Here is a 21,885-nt window from a genome sequence, read left to right on the forward strand (position 1 = left end):
GACTCTATATAAATCTTTAGATCCAGCTGTTGCTGAGGATATTCTTTCAATTGCTGTGAGGTGTGTTGATTTTAAGAGAATGGATGGCTGTTCCTCAAGTGTATGTATGGCAATTGTTTAATTCCTTTGCATCAAATAGTAAAAACTATCTCCACATTCTTTATTTAAAATTTTGAAGGTAGAATTTTCTTTAAAGATATGCCAGATTGGTCCAGAAATTTCATCAGCTCTGTATTATGATTTGTCAGCAGATGATACAAGTAGAGTCTTTTAAAGTATTTGTTAATTAGGGCATATTCATTTTCAATCTTTGCTACTACACAATCAAGACCTACTTGTTTCTGTTTCCCTCAATTTATTCTGGAGTTTGTCCAAGTTGGGTTTTAATGAGTTGTTTATTCCACTAGTTACATTAGGATTTATTTTTCCCTAGAGAGTAATGTTTGAATTGATAGTTTTAAAACCTATTCTGTAAAGTGAACATATGTTCAGACTAGGACTTCTCTGATATGTGAAATAGGCATAGTTAAATAATTTTATTTTTACCAACTTACATGTTAAAATGTTGGTTTAGTGATTTTTTTTTTAGGTATTTCCAGAATTTGTTAGATATTTTTCATATGAACTTGATCGAACTTTTTTTTAAAAAACATTAAATAAATATATAGTGGCATAAACCACAAGGAAAATTTTATTTTATTGTGCATATTCACTACATTTTAAAGAGCCTCCCAAATAGCCTAAATAAAGTTGTAAAAACTATTGGTCTGTTAACTTTCTGAAGCAAATGTGGTATGATGTTATGGTTAGATGAATTGGGTCTGATGAAGTGGACACATGGGTATTTATTATTTTTTTATATTTGTTAACCTATTAGAAATGTTTCAAAATTGACCAAAACAAAAAGGAATGAAACCTCTCTTCATTGATACCAACAGATATATTGTATAACCTACCATCTTTGGTCAAATTATTTTTAGTTCATTTTAGTTCAAATGCTACTGGAGTACTAAGCAGAAGCATAATAAAATGTACTTTTATTTGTGGTCAGCTACAGCTGGAAAATAAAACCACAAAAAATGTCCTACGTGTATGATATAATTTATTTGTTTATTATTGAATTCTGGCTTTTGTACAAAGTGGATTATTTCCTTTGATGTTAAATTGAATCTGAAGGAGAGGATTGCTCCCTACCCTTGGGTATTATTAAATGTAGAATAAATTAATCTTTTTGAATTTGCATATGTTTAACTTTTTATTCAAGTCCATGTTACCCATTTGGGAGCCATTTTATGTAACATATGATGGCTTGGAAGTTAGAATACCATATACAGTAGCTTAATTTGTTATGAAATAGTAAAGGCTCACTTATAAAAAGAATCCCCACTTTAATTTTGCCTTATAAAAGATTATTGCTGTAGTTATAAGAACATGGCTCTTGCTATTCTATAGAACTTTCTATAGTGTATTTAACTCTAATGATAGAGTAGTTTAATTGTACATTTTATATTGTTGGTGTTCCAAATTTTTTTTTTCTTTACTTGCTATCACTAATACATTTATTTTGGTCAGGAATTTTGAGAACTTAATATAGAAATAAATACTCATTTTTAAATGCTTATAAAATAACAATTTACAAAATGGTTGCATTGTTAAGAATGCAAAAGGAACAACAGTGACGTTATAAATTTGTGTATTGGGTCCTTTTTGTTTTAACATTCTATTTCTTTTAATGCCTGGTATTTTACCTGTTTGGTTTATAGAATCTTTTATTCAGTGCATGTTTGTTTCTTGGTCTGTTCATTTCAGCCTGTCGACTTTCTGGCAGAATGTAATCAGGATTGTGGTTGAAGGGTAAATCCAGGTAGAGCTACATATTGCTATTACATATTTGAAAATTGTATGGATAAGGTGGTCTGTGTATTATTAATGTGCAGTTGTATATTTAAATTGCCTGGCATGCTATTTAAGAGAGCTGGGTGATTTTGTTGTTGTTGTTTTGATATCTTTGAGTGAGAGAAAGCATATTTACTTAGACCACTGTTCCTAGGAACAGAGTTCTGACTACATGAGGGAGATTTTTTGTTTTAATGAGATGAAGTCCGCATTATACAACATTCACCATTTTAATTATTTTAAAATGTACTATTCTTTGGTTTTTAGTATTTTTACACCATTTTGCAGTCATTGTCATTATCTGATTCCAGAGCATTTTCAAAACTCTAAAAAAGAAACCCTGTCTCCATGAACATTTCATATGAACAAAATCGTACAATATGTGGCATTTTTTGCCTGGCTTCTCTCATTTAGCATCCTTTCAAGGTTCATCTGTGCTATAGTAATTATTACTACTCCATTCCTTTTAATGGCCGAATAATATTCTTTTGTGTGGATGTATAGCACATTTTGTTAATCCATTTTTCAGTTGGATTGTTTGGTTGGGTTGTTCCACTTTTGGGCTGTTGAGAATAATGCTGCTATGAACATGTATTTATGAGTTTTTATATGAACATGATCTCAGTTCTCTTGGGTATATATGTAGCAGTATAATTGCTGGGTCGTACAGTAACTTTATATTTACTTTTTTGATGAACTGCCAGATTGTTTTGCAGTGGCTTTAGTGTTATACATTCCTACCTCGATTGTATGATGGTTGCAATTCTTCAACATCCTTTCCAACACTTGTTATTTTTATTTTCTGTTTTTTTTTTTTCATTCTTTATAGCCATCCTAGTGAGTGTGAAGTGGCAGCTCAGTACAGTTTTGATTTTCATTTCCCAGATGATGTTGAGTATCTCTTAATGTGTGTATCTTCTTTGGAGAAATGTCTATTCATGTTCCAGTTCATTGTTTTTTAAAATATTTTATTTATTTGAGAGAGAGATAGCATGAGAGAGTGAGTGAGCATGAGCAGTAGAGAAGGGGAGAAGGAGAGGAAGAGGCATGTCCCCCTTAAGCAGGGAGCCTGACCTGAAACTTGATCCCAGCACCCTGAGGTCATGACCTGAGTTGGCTTAATGGACTGAGCCGGTAAACTGTTCTAGTTTACTTTTAAATTGGGATGTATATCTTCTTGTTGAATTGTAGGAGTTCTTTTTTTTTTTTTTTTAAGATTTTATTTATTTGAGTCTGAGAACACGAGTTGGGAGAGGGACAGAGGGAGAGAAGAGCACGAAGCAGACTCTGCACTGAGCAGGTAGTCTGGCGCGGTGCTGTATCCCAGAACCCTGGGATCATGACCTGAGCTGAAGGCACTTAACCGACTGAGCCACCTGAGGTGCCCCGAGTTGGGAGTCCTTTACAAACTCTGGACAGTAGACTCTTTTACATATATGATTTACAAATATTTTCTTCCATTTTATTATCTTCTCACCCTCTGAATAGTAGCCTTTGGTATACAAAATTTTAAATTTTGATGAAGTCAAATATATCTTTGTCCTTTTTAGCTTTTCTTTTGGTATGATATTTATGAAACTGTTCTTAATCTAAGATCATGAAAATTTATAGCTGTTTCTTTCTAAGAGTTTATAGTTTCAGTTTTTTTTTTTAAATCAATTTTGAGTTAATTTTCATATATATGGTATGGTAGGGGTCCAACTTCATTTGTACTTGGATATCCAGTTGTTGCAGGAGATTATTCATTCCCTAGTGACAGGTGGTGATTACACTTACTGTAGTGAGTATCAAGTAATGAATAGAATTGGCAAATTACTGTTTTACCCCTGAAACTAATATAATATTTTATGTTAACTATACATCAATTAAAAAAGAGTATCCATTCCCCATTGATTGGTCTTGACAGCCTTATCAGTAATTGGACATAGATATGGGGATTTGTTTCTAGACTGAAGTTTTAGGTCACTGATTTTTTTGTCTATCCTTATGCCAGTATGGCACTGTTTTATTTTCGTACTAAGTTTTGAAATTTGGAAGTGTAAATTTTTGAACTTGTTCCTTTTCAAGACTGTTTTGACTATTCAGGATTCTTTGTAAGTCCATATGAATTTTAGGATTATTCACTTTTAAAATAGACTCCTGAGATTTTGATAGGGATCAAATTTAACCCATTAATGAGTTTGGGGTTTACTGCCATTTTAATAATATTCAATTTTTCAATCCATAAACATCTCTTACCATTTATTTAGATCCCTTCTGTAATTTCTTTCAACAATGTTTTGTTGATTTCAGGGCAACCGTTTTGTACTTCTTTGTTAAGTTATTCATAAGTATTTTTTGTTGTTGTCGCTATTATAAATGGAATTGTTTTATTTCCTTTTCTGGTTGTCATTTTAAGTAAATATATAACTAATTTTTTGTAATTCCCTTATATCTTTGAACTCAGTTGAATTTTTTAGCTTTAACAGGTGTGTGTGTGTGCGCGCGTGCGTGCATGCTGCGTGTGCGTGCACGTTTTAGGGTTTCCAATATATAAAATTATCTCATCTGTAAGTACTGATATTTTTACCTTTTCCTTTACACTTTTTTTTTTTAGATTTTATTAATTTATATGAGTAAGAGAGAGAGTATGCACACATGAGTAGGGGAAAGGGAAGAAAAGGGAGAAGCAGACTTCCCGCTGAGCAGGGAAACTGATTTGGGACTCAATCCCAGGACCCCAAGGTCATGACCTTAGCTGAAGGCAGACGCTTAGCAAACTGAGTCATCCAGATGCCACTTTTCCTTTACACTTTGAATGCTTTTACTTACTTGTCTTGGCTAGAACCTATACTGCAATGTTGAATAAAATGGCAAATAAATGGCAAAAACAGAGATCTTTTCCTTTTCCCTGATCTTAGAGAACAAACCTTCAGTCTTTTATCACTAAGTATGATGTTTGTTGTGTATTTTTCATAAATGTCCTATATCATGTTGAAGAATTTGTCTTCATTCTTAGTATGTTGTGTTTAAATCATGCAAGACTATTGTATATTTGTCAAATGCTTTTTTCTGTATCAGTTGAGATGTACATGATTTTTCCCCTTCTGTAAATATGCATTGATTGATTTTCTTTTGTTGAACCACTCTTCTATTTCTGGGAAGAGTACTAGTTGTCACATTGTGTAATGTTTTAATTTCTTCTGATATGTTAGTATTTACTGAGGATTTTTACATTTGTGTTCACAAGGGATATTGGTGTGTTATTTTCTTATCTTTGTCTAGCTTTGGTTTCAGGGTAACATTGGCCTTACAGAAGGAATTAGGTTCCCTCCTCTATTTTTTTTGCATAAGTTTGAAAAGGACTTCTGCTATTCTTTTTTGAAAGAAGTTTGGTAGAATTCATCAGTGAAGGCTTCTGGTCTTGGACTTAACTTTCTTAAGACTTATACTTCATTTTTGGAGGATAGTTTTGCTGGAATTGTAATTACTGATTGACAGTCTGTCTTTTTGCACTGTAATATTTCACCTACTGCCGTGTGACCTCCATGGTTTCTGATTGGGAATGCCTTCAAAACTCAACCAGGCAGTTGACAATTCTGCCTTCTTTTCTTGTGCAGACTGTGAAAGTCAGTGGGAGGTAAGAGCCTCAGGCCTTTCTGTGGTCTTTGCTCTGCTAGTAAAAGAGTCAAGTGTGTGTATGGCCTTCTGTATTCCCAGGAAGACACTGGAACTTTTTAACCTTTTTATTCTCTAAAGCAACACTTCCCAGACTTTCCTCCCAAGATATTGGTTAATCTGTTTTTTGCCGCTTTTTTAATCCCTTGCCCCAGGAAGTAAAGGCTAATGTAATACATTTGGCTGTAAATGTTTTCTACAAGTGCTCCAGGGTGGTTTGTTTGTTTGTTTGTTTTTTAAGTGTTGGGAGAGTTCTGAATTAAAAGAGATAAAGTAAGCTCATTGAGTTGATCCTCGTAGCTACCAGATGGGTCAAAGCAAAAACCACAATTCCTTCTGAATAAGGTTTTCTCTCTTAACCACTACTTACTTGTACTGAGAATGTGGACGGTTAAATGCCACTGCTGGGCTGAGGGAAAAGGGATTCAACATGGGTAACTAAAAAACCAAAAAACTCACTGGTCTGAGAGTCAGCTGCTTTTTTTTTTTTTTTTAAAGTGTTCCCTGGGGCGCCTGGGTGGCTCAGTGGGTTAAGCCGCTGCCTTCAGCTCAGGTCATGATCTCAGGGTCTTGGGATCGAGTCCCACATCGGGCTCTCTGCTCAGCAGGGGGCCTGCTTCCCTTCCTCTCTCTGTGATCTCTTCCCTTCCTCTCTCCTACTGTGATCTCTCTCTGTCAAAATAAATAAATAAAATCTTTAAAAAAAAAAAAATAAAGTGTTCCCTGTTTGTTGCAGGATTTTAGTTAGTTTCCAGAGTTTTGAAAAAGTTAACTCTAGAGAGGTTTTGCAGCTTTTTTTGAGAGATAGACTAGTGTGCCTCACTCTGCTGTTTTTGCTGATGCCATTCCTCTTAGGGAGGTTTTAAGTGAAGGTCATTTCAGTGAGGAGGTAAGAAATTGATAATCCAGTGTTGGGTCAGGGAGTGGAGGTAGATTGATATGTTTAATGCTCATATCTTGGCGGGTTTTTTTTTTTTTGTTTTTTGTTTTGTTTGTTTTTTTTGAGAGCCAGCACGCATACTTGTGCACATACACACACGTGGGAGAAGGGGCAGAGAGAGAGCGTGAATCTCAAGCAGGCTCCATGCCCAGTGTAGAGCCCTTTGTAGGGCTCCAACCTAAGACCCTGAGCCAAAATCAAGTCAGACGCTTAACTGACTGAGCCATGCAGATACCCCGGTATCTTGGAATTTTAAAAATGATTTATGAAATTACTTCATTTGACATAATTTATGATTTCCTTAATTAATTCTGGAAATATTGTAATTTAAATTAAAAAGTAAAAAAAAGAGATTTCTATAAATATAATACAGATTTCTCAAAGGACCAAGCCAAACAATATAGACATTTATATAAGGAAAGGATAAGATGATATGAATCATCTTCCACTCTTATCTTACAGAAATAACTATTAAAAATTCTAGACAGGGGGTATCTGGGTGGCTCAGTGGGTTAAGCCTCTGCTTTCAGCTCAGATCATGATCCCAGGGTCTTGGGATCTAGCCCCGGGCTCTCTGTCAAATAAATAAAATCTTAAAAAAATAAAAATAAATTCAGGATATTGAACACTCTGGAATCAGGGTTAGATGAAATCTCAAGATCAATGGCTGTATAAAGCCTATTCAGGTATTTCTTATGGGTAGAACCTATAGAAAAACAATTGATTTAGTGAATTAGGTTATTATCAGGCTGCAACAACCATATGGCCTTCTTGCCATCCCAGTTCTCCCTCAGGAACTTTTCATTGACTATTCGTTTGCTTGAATCACTTTCTAGAGGTATTCACTCAGCTGGCTCTTAACTTCCTTCAAGTTCGCTCAAGTTTTGCTTGGAATTAGATCTGTTTTTTTTTTTTTTTTTTTTTCTTTTAAAGTCTACACACATTATGAAATTGCTCCCTCTTCAGTTTCTATTTCATGTTCTACTTTTCTCTTACTGTCAAATAGGAACCTGGGTATAATGTAAATATTTCATAAATACTTATGAGAGAAGTAGGATAGAGGGCTCTGGATTAGAATCCCTGGATATAAGTTTTTGTATTTTTACTCTAAGATATTTAGAACAATGCAGAACTGGTAATAAATTTTCTTAAGTGTTGGCCTTCTGAGTGGCTCAGTTGGTTGGGCGACTGCCTTCAGCTCAGATCATGATTCTGGAGTCCCGGATCAAGTTCTGTATCGGGCTCCCTGCTCAACGTGGAGTCTGCTTCTCCCTCTGATCTCTTCCCTCTCATGCTTTCTCTCCTTCTCTCTCTCTCTCTCTCAAATAAATAAATGAAAAAAAGCTTTAAAAATTTTTTTTCTTAAGTGTTAACTAGTATTATTTTCATTGTTATCTTTGAAGATTATCTAGGTTGAAAAATTATAATTGAACAGAGTATATGTGTGTGTGTTTGAATGTGTATGCATGGACATTATTTTTATATTTATATTTTTTATTATAAGTTTTTGAAATAGTGAAATTTAAATTGTGGAGTTGCATATCTATTTGATTTAGTTGTATTTAAATTATTTCGAATGTCTGCTTTTTTTTCCTTACAGCCTAGTTCATTTTTTATGTTGCTATTTGTAAATGCTGTTTACTATACTGTTATTCTTTCTCTTTTCTTATGCAGGACCAAAAGATCTCAGATTGCTGTAACTGAAGGTATATTTGAACTTCCAAATCTCACAATTCAAGCGACAAGAGCACAGACACTTCTGCTCCAAGCAATATATCAAAGCTGGTCTCACATTGGAAATGTCAACTCTTTGTCAGTGAATGAAGCTTTGATGAATGAAGTTTTCCAAACTATAGGTAAGAGCACAGTCTTCTTGGCAAGTATTTGGAAAATTCTTATTGGTGGTGACTAATATTTTATTATTCAAATTCATAAGTATAGCCTGCTGAACTTAAATCGTGTACTAAAGTTCTGTGCAAGTGGATATTTACAGCTCCTGTGTAAAATTCAGGATATGAGGTAAGCCATTCAGTTTCATTCCCTGCCACCAATTTCTGGATATATTTTCAGGGTGTTCTTTTTTACCAACTTCTTGCACAGTTAACCCTCTCGCCTTACATGGATAACTTCCAAGGGGATCAATGTAATGTGTATGTTTGAAATGATAGCCCAATCAAGCATAAGTACATTGTGCTTGAATATGCTGGTAAATATGAATAAAATCTTGTTCATAATATTTTAAGACTTGGTAAGCAAATTATCCTTTTTAAAAAATTTAAATTCAATTAATTAACATATAGTGTATTATTAGTTTCAGAAGTAGAGTTCAGTGATTCATCAGTCTTATATTACACCCAGTGCTCATTATATCACATGCCCTCCTTGATGTCCATCACCCAGTTACCCATCTTCCCACTCCCACAAATTATCTGTTTTGTGTGAAAAACATTAGCCTTACACCTTGACTGGTTAAGTTTACTACTAAAAATAAAAAATCTGCTTTGATGCCACCATAGGAGATGTTATCTTTATCTTACACTTACTTTGCAGGTAAACAAAAAAATTTACAGAAGTTTATCTTCTTTTAATTGACTCAGTTTAAAATAATCATCTTTGTTTTGTTAGTAACACAAAAGTAGCTTTTAAAGAAGAATATATTTTTATTAAATGTAATCATCCTTTCAAATAATAACCTGTGAATTTCCTACTTCTCTTGCCTATGAAAATAAGACATTGGCTTTTTGTTTTTATATGATGCTTTTGAAGGTTTTAATTTCAGACCATACTGTGGGGGACTATATTATAAATTCTAAAAAACATAAAATAAAAAAGCATTATAATTAGAGCCTTTTTTTGACAAGTCTAATGACTAATATAAAATTTTATATAGTTTTGTGTTGTCAGGTTTTTAAGATTCTATAAAGAATGACAAGGCAAATGTTTCATTAGCCTAGAAGCTGTTAAACTTGGGGCTTATGAAAGGCCTTTAAATTCTTTGAATCTTCTGAAGTAGTACCCAAATTTTAGTATGTATGAACACTTAACTCTCCTACCATACATACATACATATTTATAATCTCTTTTTAAGTTGATTCTTTTATTAAATGTAGTGAATAAGTAATTCAGACAGTTTTGACTTTAATCTATTTTTTCTTATGTTATCATAGTTAACAGTTAACTTTCTTTTCTTTGGCATTGCCCATACTTCTTGCATTCTTTTACTTAAAAACTTTTAATGATTTAGGTGTATGTCTTGGAAAGAATGTATAGCTAGATTTTTTTCTTTTAAATATTTTATTTATTTATTTGACAGAGATCACAAGTAGGTAGAGAGGCAGGCAGAGAGAAAGAGAGAGAGAGATGGAAGCAGGCCCCCCGCTGAGTAGAGAGTCCGATGCAGGGCTTGCTCCCAGGACCCTGGCCAACATGACCTGAGCCAAAGGCAGAGGCTTTAACCCTCTGAGCCACCCAGGTGCCCCATAGCTAGATTTTTTAAGTGAAGTTTTATAGTCTGTCTTTTAGCTAATAACTTTAATCCATTTAGGTTGGTGTGATTGTTTTGTGACTTTGTTTCTATCTTACTGTTTGTCTATTTTTGTACTTTTTAAACTATATTTTGTAAAAAATAGCTATTCCTTTTTTCTTTTTTTTTTTTGTTTTTCCATTTCTGCTTTTTGGAATTGTATGTTGATAGTGAATTAATCGCTTAAAAGATAACTGCTGCTTAGGGAGAAAAAACTTGTGGTCATTATCTTTAAGAAGTTAAATGTTGAGGGGCGCCTGAATGACTCAGTTGGTTAAGCATCTGACTCTTGATTTTGGCTCAGATCATGATCTTGAGGCTGTGAGATTGAGCCCCACATCTGGTTCTGTACTCAGCACAGAGTCTGCTTGAGATTCTCTCTCTCCCTCCCTTTCCTCTCCCCACTTGGGGGCATGTTGTCTCTCTCTAAAATAAATAAGTAAGTAAATAAATAAAATCTTAAAAAAAAAGTTTTTGTAGAGATACCGTATGACCCAGCAATTTTACTTTCAGATATACACACAAAATGGACTACATACTATGTCCACCAAAATCTTGTACATGAATGTTCATAGCATTATTTTTTGCATGTAATTATTTTTTAAAAATTTTATATATTTAAGGATAGCATTCATAATGTTTTGATAAATGTGGTGAAATGATCACTTATAATCAAGATAATTAACCTATATATTTCCTCACAATTACTATTTTTTAAAATGTCGTGTGAGTATAAAAAATCTATCTTAGCAAATTTCCAGTGTACAGTATACAGTATTAACTGTAATCATCATGTGAGGCTGTACATCATATTTATAGGACTTACTCATTCTATATAACTGCAACTTTGTACCCTTTGACCAACATCTCATTTTGCCCATCTTCCTGCCCCAGTAACCATTATTATTTCTCCTCTGTGCTTACATGAATTAAACATTTTTAGATCCCACATAGAAAGGAGATCACAAAGCACTATTCTTAATAGCAAAGGTGGAAACAAAACAAAGGTCTATTAACTGATGAATGGATAAACAAAAATCTTCTATATCTGTACAGTGGAATATTTTTCAAATGTAAAAAGGTATGAAGTACTGATACCTGCCAGGATACGGATGAACCTTGAAACACCTTCCTAAGTGTAAGAAGCCAGATGCCAAAAGGTCACAAATTATGATTCCATTCTTATGAAATACTTATAATATGCAAATCCATAGAGACCAAAAGTACATTAATGGTTGCCAGAGTCTGGGGAAAAGGAGTAATGGAGTGACTATTAGAGAGGTAAGGTTTTATATTTTTTTTGGGTGGTAAAAATGTTCTGGAATTAGAAGTGTTGAACTTTTTACACTTGTGAATATGCTAAATTGCACATAATTGTACACATTAAAAAGGTGATATTTGTTACACTGATTTATCTCATTGAAAAAAACTTTATTTAAGTTGTTGAATATTTAGGTAGACTGCATTATTATATCCTGTGATCTGAGTGTCTTTATGCCCCCAAAGTTCATATGTTGAAATTGTAGTGCCGAATGTGATGGTATTAGGTAATTGGGGGCCTTTGGAAGGTTATTAGATCGTGAGGATGGAGTGCTTAGGAAATTAAGAAGAGGCTTGCGAGTGTTCCCTTGTCCTATCCACTATGTGAGGACACACCAAGAAGTTGCCAATCTGCAACCTAGAAGAGGTTTTTGTCAGAATCTGACCATGCTGGCACCTTGATCTTGGTCTTCAAATTTCAGGAATGAGAAATAAACTTATATTGCTTATAGGTTGCCTAGTCTGCTGTATTTTGTTAGAGCAGCCTGAATGGACTAAGATGTTACATTACTACCATTCATATGACCATAATCTTATGTGGAATTACTGTACAAAATCTGTTCTTTTAGGTCCTTACCCATAAGGCCTACAGTCAGGCCTTCATTGGCCATAGCATTTATCACATTCTGAAATTATCTTTTTTTGGAGGCAAATTTCTATTTCTGAAGTGATGTTCTATCCAGAACTTTTTTGGTTTACTGTCTTAAAATATTAACCTACCTTTACTTAAATTTTTTCTTTTTGTCAACTGGCTTAGATCACCTTAAAATTCATATTAATAGGTATATGATGGTGTTATTTATGGCTATAATTTCCCTTTTTTTTAAGAGTTTTTTTTTTTTTAAGATTTTTATTTATTTATTGGACAGAGAGATCTCAAGTAGGCAGAGAGGCAGGCATAGAGAGAGGAGGAAGCAGGCTCTCCGCTGAGCAGTGAGCCCAATGCTGGGCTCGATCCCAGCACCCTGGGTTCATGACCTGAGCCGAAGGCAGAGGCTTAACCCAGCCACCCAGGCGCCCCTAATGTCCCTTTTTTCTAACCCAACTAATTTTATATTTCTTTTTCTGAATTTATCAAATGAATTGTGCTATCATAAAACATCTTATTTAAAATTTCTTTCTCTGAAAATATTCTGTCCTAACAGAATACTGGCACAGATATTACGAAATGGATCAGACAGGTGACTACAGGTTAACTGATTCATAATCTGATGTTTTGTTATTGAGAAACCTAAAATTAGTGTAAATAATTTTTGCAGCTTAGAGGAAGTGAGGAAAATGGAATATAGGAAGTTTTCCCTCTTTGCCAAGGAATTTTTTTTACCAAATTAAGCAGCTCTAAAATTGATAATAAATGAATTTCTCCCTCTCTCTTTCTCTGTCCGTCCATCCATCCATCCATCCACACACACCACATCTTCTTTCTCCATTCATCTATGATGGACATTTGGGCTGCTTCCATAGTTTGGCTATTGTAAATAACGCTGTAGTAAACATAGGGATGCATGTATCCCTTCAAATTAGTGTTTTTGTATTCTTTGGGTAAATTCCCAGTAGTGTGATTGCTGTGTTATAGGGTAGTTCTAATTTTAACTTTTTTTTAAAAAAGATTTTATTTATTTATTTGAGATAGAGAGAATGAGAGAGAGCATGAGAGGGGAGAAGGCCGGGGGAGAAGCAGACTCCCCATGGAACTGGGACCCCGATGCAGGACTCGATCCCAGGACTCTGGGATCATGACCTGAGCTGAAGGCAGTAGCTTAACCAACAGAGCCACCCAGGTTCCCAGTTCTAATTTTAACCTTTTGAGAATCCTCTATCCTGTTTTCCACCATAGCTGCACCAGTTTGTATTCCCACCAACAGTGCAAGAGGGTTTCCCTTTCCCTACATTCTTACCAACATCTGTTGTTTCTTGTGTTGTTGATTTTAGCCATTCTGACAGGTGTGAAGTGATCTCTTATTGTAGTTTTAATTTGCTTTTCCCTGATGATGAGTGATATTGAGCATCTTTTCATGTGGCTATTGGCCATCTGTATGTCATCTTTGGAAAAACGTCTATTTGTGTTTTCTCTTCATTTTTCAAAGTTATTTATTTTCAGGGATATTTGTTTTTTGGGTTTTGAGTTTATGACTTATTTATATATTTTGAATACTAACCCTCCATCAGAAATGTCATTTGCAAATATCTTCTCCCATTCTGTAGGTTGCCTTTTAGTTTTGTTAATTGTTTCCTTTGCTGTGTAGAAGCTTTTTATTTTGACAGAATCCCCAAAATTTATTTTTGCTTTTGTTTTCCTTGCCTCAGGAGACATATCTAGAAAGATGTCAGAAAAATTACTGCCTGTTCTCTCGGATTTTTATGGCCAATGTCAGAGAAATTACTGCCTGTGTTCTCTCAGATTTTTATGGTTTTCCTATCTCACATTTTGGCCTTTGATCCATTTTGAGTTTATTTTTTTGTATGGTGTAAGAAAGTGGTCCAGTTTCATTCTTTTTGCATGTTGCTGTCCAGTTTTCCCAGCACCATTTGTTGAAGAGACCATCTTTTTTCCATTGGATATTGTTTTCTGCTTTGTTGAAGATTAGTTCGGCATAGGATTGTGGGTTCATTTCTGGGTTCTCTATTCTGTTCATTGATGTATGTGTCTGTTTTTATGCTAGTACCTTTCTGTTTTGATTACTACAGCTTTGTAATATAACTTGATATCTGGAATTGTGATGCATCCGGTTTTGTTTTTCCTTTTCAAGATTGCTTTGGCTATTCAGGGTCTTTTGTGGTTCCACACAAATTTTAGGATTGTTAGTTCTAGTTCTGTGAGAAAGGCTGTTGGTATTTTCATAGGGATTACATTAAATGTGTAGATTGCTTTGGGTGGTATAGACATTTTAATAATATTTGTTCTTCCAACCCATGACTATTGAATGTTTATCCATTTCTTTGTGTTGTCTTCAATTTCTTTCACCAGTGTTTTATAGTTTTCAGAGTCAGATCTTTCACCTCTTTATTATTAGGTATTTTATTGTTTTTGGTGCAATTATAAATGGGATTTTTTCCCTTAACTTCACTTTCTGTTGCTTCATTATTAGTGTATGGGAACACAACAGATATCCTTACCATCATTTTGTATCCTGTGACTTTACTGAATTCATTTACAAATTATAGTCACTTTTTGGTGGAATCTTTAGGGCTTTCTATATATAGTATTATGTCATATGCAAATACAGTTTTACTTCATCCTTGCTGATTTGGAGGCCTTTTGTTTCTTTATATGTGTAATTGCTTTGGCTAGGACTTCAGTGGTATGTTGAACAAAAGTGGTGAGAATGAACATCCTTGTCTTGTTCCTGACGTTAGGGAAAAAGCTCTCAGTTTTTCCCCATTGAGTATGGTATTGATTGTGGGTTTTCATATAAGATCTTTATTATGGTGAGGTATGTTCCTTCTAGACTTACTTTGTTGAGGGTTTTTATTGTGAATGGATGTTGCAGTTTGTAAAATGCTTTTCTGCATCTATTGAAATGATCATTTTTTTAAAAAAAAAGATTTAATTTATTTATTTGGGAGAAGGGTCGAGAGTACATATAAGCTGAGGGGTGGGGACAAAGGGAGAGGGAGAAACAGACTCCCTGCTGAGCAGGGAGCCTGATGATGGGTTAGATCCCAGGATCCTGAGACCATGACCGGAGCCAAAGGCAGATTCTTAACCAACTGAGCCACCCAGTTGCTCTAAATCTTTTTTTATTTTTTTCTTTAATTAAAGAGCTCAAATCTTTTTTTAAAAATAATTTTTAAAATAATTAAAGAGCTCAAATCTTCTTTTTAAAAATAATTCACATACTATACAGTCAATTCACCCTTTTCAAGTATATAGTATTTACCTTATAGTATATTCAGAGTTCTGTTTCCATTACCAATACTAATTTTAGAACATTTTCATTAACTCCAAAAGAAGTTCCATTTTCCTTAGCCAATATTCCCCAAGCCTCCAGTCTACCCAGCTCTAAGCAATCACTAGTCTGCTATTGGTTGCTAGAGATGTGCCAGTTCTGGACATTTCATATCAGTTGGCCGGATGAAATATAGCACTTTGTGACTGAATTCTTTCCCTTAGCATGTTGTTTTTGAAGTTTGCCTATATTGTAGTAGGTATTGGGGCATAATATTCCTTTGTATCTATATACCACATTTTGTTTATCCATTCATCAGTTGATTGACATTTGGGTTGCTTCTATTTTTGACAATTCTGAATAATGCCATAAGCATTTGTGTTTGAGTTTTTGTGTAGACATATGCTTTCATTTCTCTTGGTTGTATATCTAGAAGTAGAATTGTTGCATCATATAGTAAGTCTGTAGGTAACCTTTTGAGGAATTGCTACACTGCTTTTCCGAAGCAGCTACACCATTGTATATTTCCACCTGTAGCATGTAAATGTTCCAGATTTTTCCATATCATCACTATACTGTAATTACTTGTCATTCTGGTTCTAGCTATCCTAGAACATATGAAGTAGGCTGCCTCATTGTAGTTTTTATTTGCATCTTTATTATGGCTAATGACGATGAGCAACTTTTCATGTACTTATTGGCTATTTATGTATCTTCTGTAGAGATATGTCTGTTCAAGTTCTTTGTTCATTTTTTAATTGGGCTTTTAATATTTTTGTTTTAAGCTGTAAGAATATTCAAGATACGAGTCCCTTATCAGTATGGTTTAGAAATATTTTCTGCAGTTGTGTTGGTTTCTTTTTACTTTTCTGATGTTGACTTGTCTATTTTTTTCTTAATTGTAGCTTTAGGTATATCTTTACATTGAATCTTATTATCATTTAGGATGCCTTGTTTCTTCTTTGTTATTAGTCCATTTTCTTTTATTTTTTGCTCTTTTAATTATTTCAGACTTTGTTACATGACAGAATCCTTCTTGCTCTTATTACTCAGCTTGATTGCAAGACCAACAATTTCTGTGATGCCTTCTAGATTAAAATTTTCCCTTCTCGTTTTCTCTTCTCCCTCTCTCTCCAACATATTCTGCTTGCAAGTAAGGCATTTCTGTGTGTTATCTCTACTACCATCAAAAAAAAATTGTCATATCTGAACTGAACTGTTACTGATTTTAGTCATTTTTAGAAAGATTTATAATTGAGTTTCTCTTTTTTACCACTTCATTTAAATCCAGGTTGTAACTTACTATCTGGGTTTGAAATAACTTTGTTGGTTACTACTAAGAGTTGAATAGTATCAAATATAATCAAATAGAATGCATATAATATAGTTAAAGTATTATGGTTATTATATTTGCAAACATGAAAGATGTACATTGTTAGTAAATACAGTTATTGCTCTCTTTTATCATTGGTGAGAATAGGAATTAAATGTCTGTGTAATTCCCCCTTGAAATTTTGAGTTTGGGAAATTCAGGATGGGAGAAATGCCTGAATAACAAAAAGAAAATATAGTATTCTTCTGAAGAGAGAGAGTTCAAATTACTTGATAATAGATAATTAGTGACATGTTTCAAATTCTAAAATTCCTTACCTAGAAGATACAGTATGGATATTTATGTCTTTTTGGAAAATGTGCTGGGGTATGGCACCATGTCACTGGTGAAATATATGTATGTAATCAAGTGTAGGACATTTCTGGAAAATTTTAAAAATGAAAAATGTTTATTCTGAAATCTTGATAGCTAAGAAAATATGGTTATTGGTTCCCTGATTATAATACGTAAGACTCTTAGTGAAGAGTGGTCAGTGATAAGTAGTAAAATAATTTATCCCTCAAAGGAAATAATTCGGTAGTCAAATTTTATATGTGTCTTATTTATGCTGCATTTTTGCATAGGAAAACTAAGGACAGAAACATAATGTTATTCTTGTTTTACAAGTATAGAATTATTTTACAGTTTAATTATCTTGATTGATTTTATAAAAATGCCTATTTTATGCTGTATTTTTCCTTTTAATAACTGAAGCTGTTAAACAAGTATGTATAAAATAAAATAATGTTATGTTGAATTGCATTGGCTCTTAAAACAATATACAACAACTTTGTGCCTCAGTCTTCTCATTCTAAATGTTGGATTAATAATGGTACTTCTGAAATGAAATATAAGATTTAATTTCAAGCATCACATCTACAAAATGCCTTTAGGTAGAAAAGATATTTTCTTTAACAAACTATATTACAGTCATAATATGTCACAATAAAAAGAGATGATTTTGGTTTGTTGAATCAGTTATTTCTATTTTCTGATTGGTTAATCTAAGAGTCTAAGAGAAAATGGGAAATTGAACAATAATACATGTGCTAAAAGCTACAAAGACTTTTTTCTCGGTTCTTCTAAAAATTAGAATAAAATGAGAAGATACTAAGATAACTGATACAAAACTCTATGCTTATGCTTCTTAGAGACTTAATTTTATGCATTGAAAATTAATAATCTGTGTATTCTATAGATATTAGTGTAGTTTAAGTCCTGCTGTCTATGTCCAGTGATAAGAATATTATCCTTGTTTAATAATTGAAATTTAGGAGAGAGCACTGAAATGTAGTATGGAAATCCTGTCAGTAACTAATTATATGTCTAAAGGAATGTCATTTTTTTCATTGAGTTTCATTTAACTTTCTCATCTGTACAATGGTGATAATATCTTATTACCTACTCATAAAGTTCTTGTGAGTACAAAATATTGTTTGTGGAATTGATTTTTCTTTTCCTGGATATTGAATCCTGCTGGACTCACACATATGGGGATACTACCTGTGGAGGTTGTTCTAGGATACGAGGTTCTTGGAGATTGAGATAGCCATTGTCAGAATTGGGGTCTTGGTGATCTGTTGCTTGAGCTGGGAAGAGATAGGGCAAAGGTAAATTCAAAGAGTAAGGCAAAAGAGTAAAGAGGTTAATGAACAATAAACATGATGACTGAAGAATAAAATTCAAGATATTTATTAGGTGTACTTCTTTGGACTTACTAAAACTGTGCATTGTCTCCCTTTAAATAGCTGTTTATGAAGCCACACCTAGTTCACAAAAGCCTATGATGAACAATGTATTCTCTCTTCTGCTAGAGACTCCAAAGAGGAGTGCAGAAACAAATCTATAAATGGATGTTGTTGCAATATGGTGGGATAATAGAAATTTGAAACCTTATCCTTTTATCTAATTTTATGCATTTTTCCTCTAGTGAGCTGCATGCTGTAGTGACTGAATACCGTAAAACTTGCTTGAATCATCTGAATTGGCTTACCTTTTTTACGTTGATGTTTCTCATGCATTAATTTCATTGTCTTCTTACCAGTAATATTGATGTTGGCAGGTTATATATCCTGTGTTACACATGTGAAAATTTATGCTCAGAACAAGTTAGTGTTTTTCTTAAAGATTATCCCATAGATATTCACTGATTAATTTGGTTACGCTTAAAGTCCTTTGGACCTTTCTGTTACTATAATTTCTATTACATCAAACTCTCTCTCTGGTAAATGAGACCAGAAATACAGTCAGATAATTAGTTTGCTACTCTATTAGCAATTATGTAACAAAAAACTAGCAAGTATTAGGAGTCTAATTAAGATAATAAATCATAAAGGGGCACCTGGGTGGCTCAGTGGGTTAAAGCCTCTGCCTTCAGCTCAGGTCATGATCCCAGAGTCCTGGGATCGAACCCCATATCGGGCTCTCTGCTCAGCGGGGAGCCTGCTTCCTCCTCTCTCTCTGCCTGCCTCTCTGCCTACTTGTGATCTCTGTCTGTCAAATAATGAAATTTTTAAAAATCTTAGAAAAAAAGAGGAAAAGATAATAAATCATAAAGAATAAAGCAGAGCTGTTAGAATTTGAACTAAATATATATTAATTGGCATTTTTGAATTACATATTTTTGTTCATGTTTCTGATAGTACTCAAATTATTGAAATTCTAACCTTTGTCCTTCTCCAGAAGCCATTCTCCATGGCTATTTTTTGTTCAGGAAAACAAGAACTTGCTATCACTTTTCCCTTATTCAGGTAGTTCATTGTTTTGTTCACAGTGTAGTTCCATTAATAGGAAAATTGGTTTCAGACTTTAAAATCTGTGCTGAAGGTGAATGAATCCCTCATTTAAGTGATGTCTTAATGTTAAAATAAAAATCACTTTCCAGAATGTAACTGTAAAAGTATTTTATGCAAGATTTCATGTGGGATACCTTAATGGTTGAATAATAAATTTTACCTCATAAAAATGAAATTCAATAATACAGTAGCTTTCTCAGCTCAGTAGCATCTGGTCTATTCTCATGAGAGCCAATATTTTCCAACTCATTAGGATCATGTCGTTCCGTATGTCGTCAACATTGACTTAGCCAAGCTACCTTTACTTACATAACCGCCAAACTATTAAATAGGTCTCTTGTGGAGTGAAGTCAAATATTCCTCTTACTTTACTTCTGCCTTAGAAGAGGGGAAGAAAATGTACATACTGTAACATTTAAACATCTGGCCTGAAACCACATCAGTGTAACTCCAAGCAAAGTTACGGATACGGTATTCTTCCCAGGTGTGCATATAAAAAGAGTTTTGGAGTTGTTGAATAGTTCTTTAACTATTTAGGAAAAAGATGTGGTATAGTGATATGCTTTTTTCTGTTCCTCTGTTTGCAAACTGCTTATTTTCCCTCATCTACAAAACACGTCCAGTATGTTCTGAAATACATATTTGAGCTGTTATAAAATTTTCTTTCCAATAAGGCATCAACAGTAAATTTGTCCGTGTCTTAAAAATAAAAATGTGTTGAATTAGATTTGCATTAAGAGATACCAGTAAGATTTCTTGATACTTAAATTGGGGTAAAAGGACTTTAGATTTATGAATTTTGTGAGTTTTAAAATGCCCCTGTATGAATTTTGCATTGATATGAATGTTGAATTTAAAGATTCCTTTTCACTTGAATTCATGTTCAGGTATTAAAGTTACAGTGTATGTATGTGATAATTTATTAAGAATTGATGAACCCCATAATTATTCTTTTTCTGTGAGTACAGTTTAAAGAATTAAGAATGTACTAATTGTTTTCTGCATATGAGCACAATCCTGAGTAATGAATCAGATTGGGCTGGTTTTGTGTTTAAGTGAATAAAAAGGAGGGCAGATGAATGCTCTGCCGGAATCCTGTTTATTTAGCTTCACTTATACGTTTATATTCTGGGAATCAGTATTCCCTATCTTTTGAGTAAGTTTCTAGAACAGAGTAGTTCATTTTACACTAGAGTTCTCTGTACCTCTGTCTTAGAAATCTTTTATTGACCCTAGTATTCTGAGACTCCCCTTCCACTGAGCTATGTTCTCTCAGAGTATACTTCTGTAGCACTCTACATTATCTTAGTATTGGCCACCACTGATTTCACTGGATCAGATCTCAAGTTGTTTTTGCAGTGTTTGTGTGTATACACATTATATATGTACATTCAGTGACCTTAAGTTACAGTATTCCTGAAAATGTGTTAGAAAGTTGAATGCCTGGGAGTTGAACATTAAACTTATATGTAATAAGGCCTTAAAAAAATGTTTGCTTGTCTTTCTTACTGCTGTGATATTCTTTGGTCTACAAAATTAAGGGTTTATGTGAGAACAGTGACTATGGGATAAGAGATGGTACTTGGTTGTAGGAGGCTACCAGCCAGGCATCTTTATTTTCCCTAAGCCCATTGATTTTTTTTTTTTTTTCACTCTCATCCTTATTGTTTTGGTAGTAAGGTAGGGCTACCACTGCTACAGAGGGAGTTAGATGATCATCTTTAGTTAACAGTTGCAAAAACTTTGCCAGTGGAGTTAATTTTAGAGATATCCTTATATAATGGGCAGGGGTTCACTACTAGGTATTTATCCAAAGGATACAAAAAATAGTGATTTGAAGGGGCACATGCACTACCCACAATAACCAAAATATGGAAAGAGCCCAAATGTCCATCAGCTGATGAGTAGATAAAGAAGATGTGGTATATATACTCAATGGAATATTACTCAGCCATCAAAAAGAATGAAATCTTTTCCATTTGCAATGACATGGATGAAACTAGAGAATATTATGGTAAGGGAAATAAGTCAGAGAAAGACAAATACCATATGATTTCACAGATATGTACAATTTAAGAAATAAAACAGATGGACATGGTGAAAGGGAAGGAAAAATTAAGACAGGGAGGCAGGATGTAAGAGACTCTTAACTATAGGGAACAAACTGAGGGGTGTGGTGGGGAGATGGGTAGGGAGATGGTATAATTGTGTGATGAGCATTAAGGAGGGCACTTGATGTAATGAGCACTGGGTGTTATATGCAACTGATGAATCACTAAATTTTACCCCTGAAACTAATATTATACTATATGTGAACTAACTTGAATTTCAGTAAAATCTTGGGGGAAAAAAAAAAGTTCAGATTCTATGAAACTATGGTACTTTTCTGTTACTAAACTTGTATGGTGATTTCCCCCCTTATTTATTTTGTTTCAGTTTTATTAAAATACAGTGGATATACAACACTACATAGTCTATTGTGTACAGCATAA

At 33.8% G+C, this 21,885-nt stretch overlaps 1 protein-coding gene across 3 annotated transcripts in view; it reads left to right on the plus strand.

The window, feature by feature from the left end:
* VPS13B (vacuolar protein sorting 13 homolog B) overlaps positions 1–21,885 on the plus strand; it is a 756,179-nt gene that overhangs the window by 137,710 nt on the left and 596,584 nt on the right. For all 3 annotated transcript variants that reach the window (XM_059394925.1, XM_059394927.1, XM_059394926.1), the window contains exon 17: positions 8,168–8,349. In XM_059394925.1, the coding sequence (XP_059250908.1) occupies positions 8,168–8,349 (182 nt within the window). The remainder of the gene's footprint in view (positions 1–8,167; positions 8,350–21,885) is intronic.

Source organism: Mustela nigripes, chromosome 3 (genome assembly GCF_022355385.1).
Source record: "Mustela nigripes isolate SB6536 chromosome 3, MUSNIG.SB6536, whole genome shotgun sequence".
NCBI classification, from domain to species: Eukaryota; Metazoa; Chordata; class Mammalia; order Carnivora; family Mustelidae; genus Mustela; species Mustela nigripes.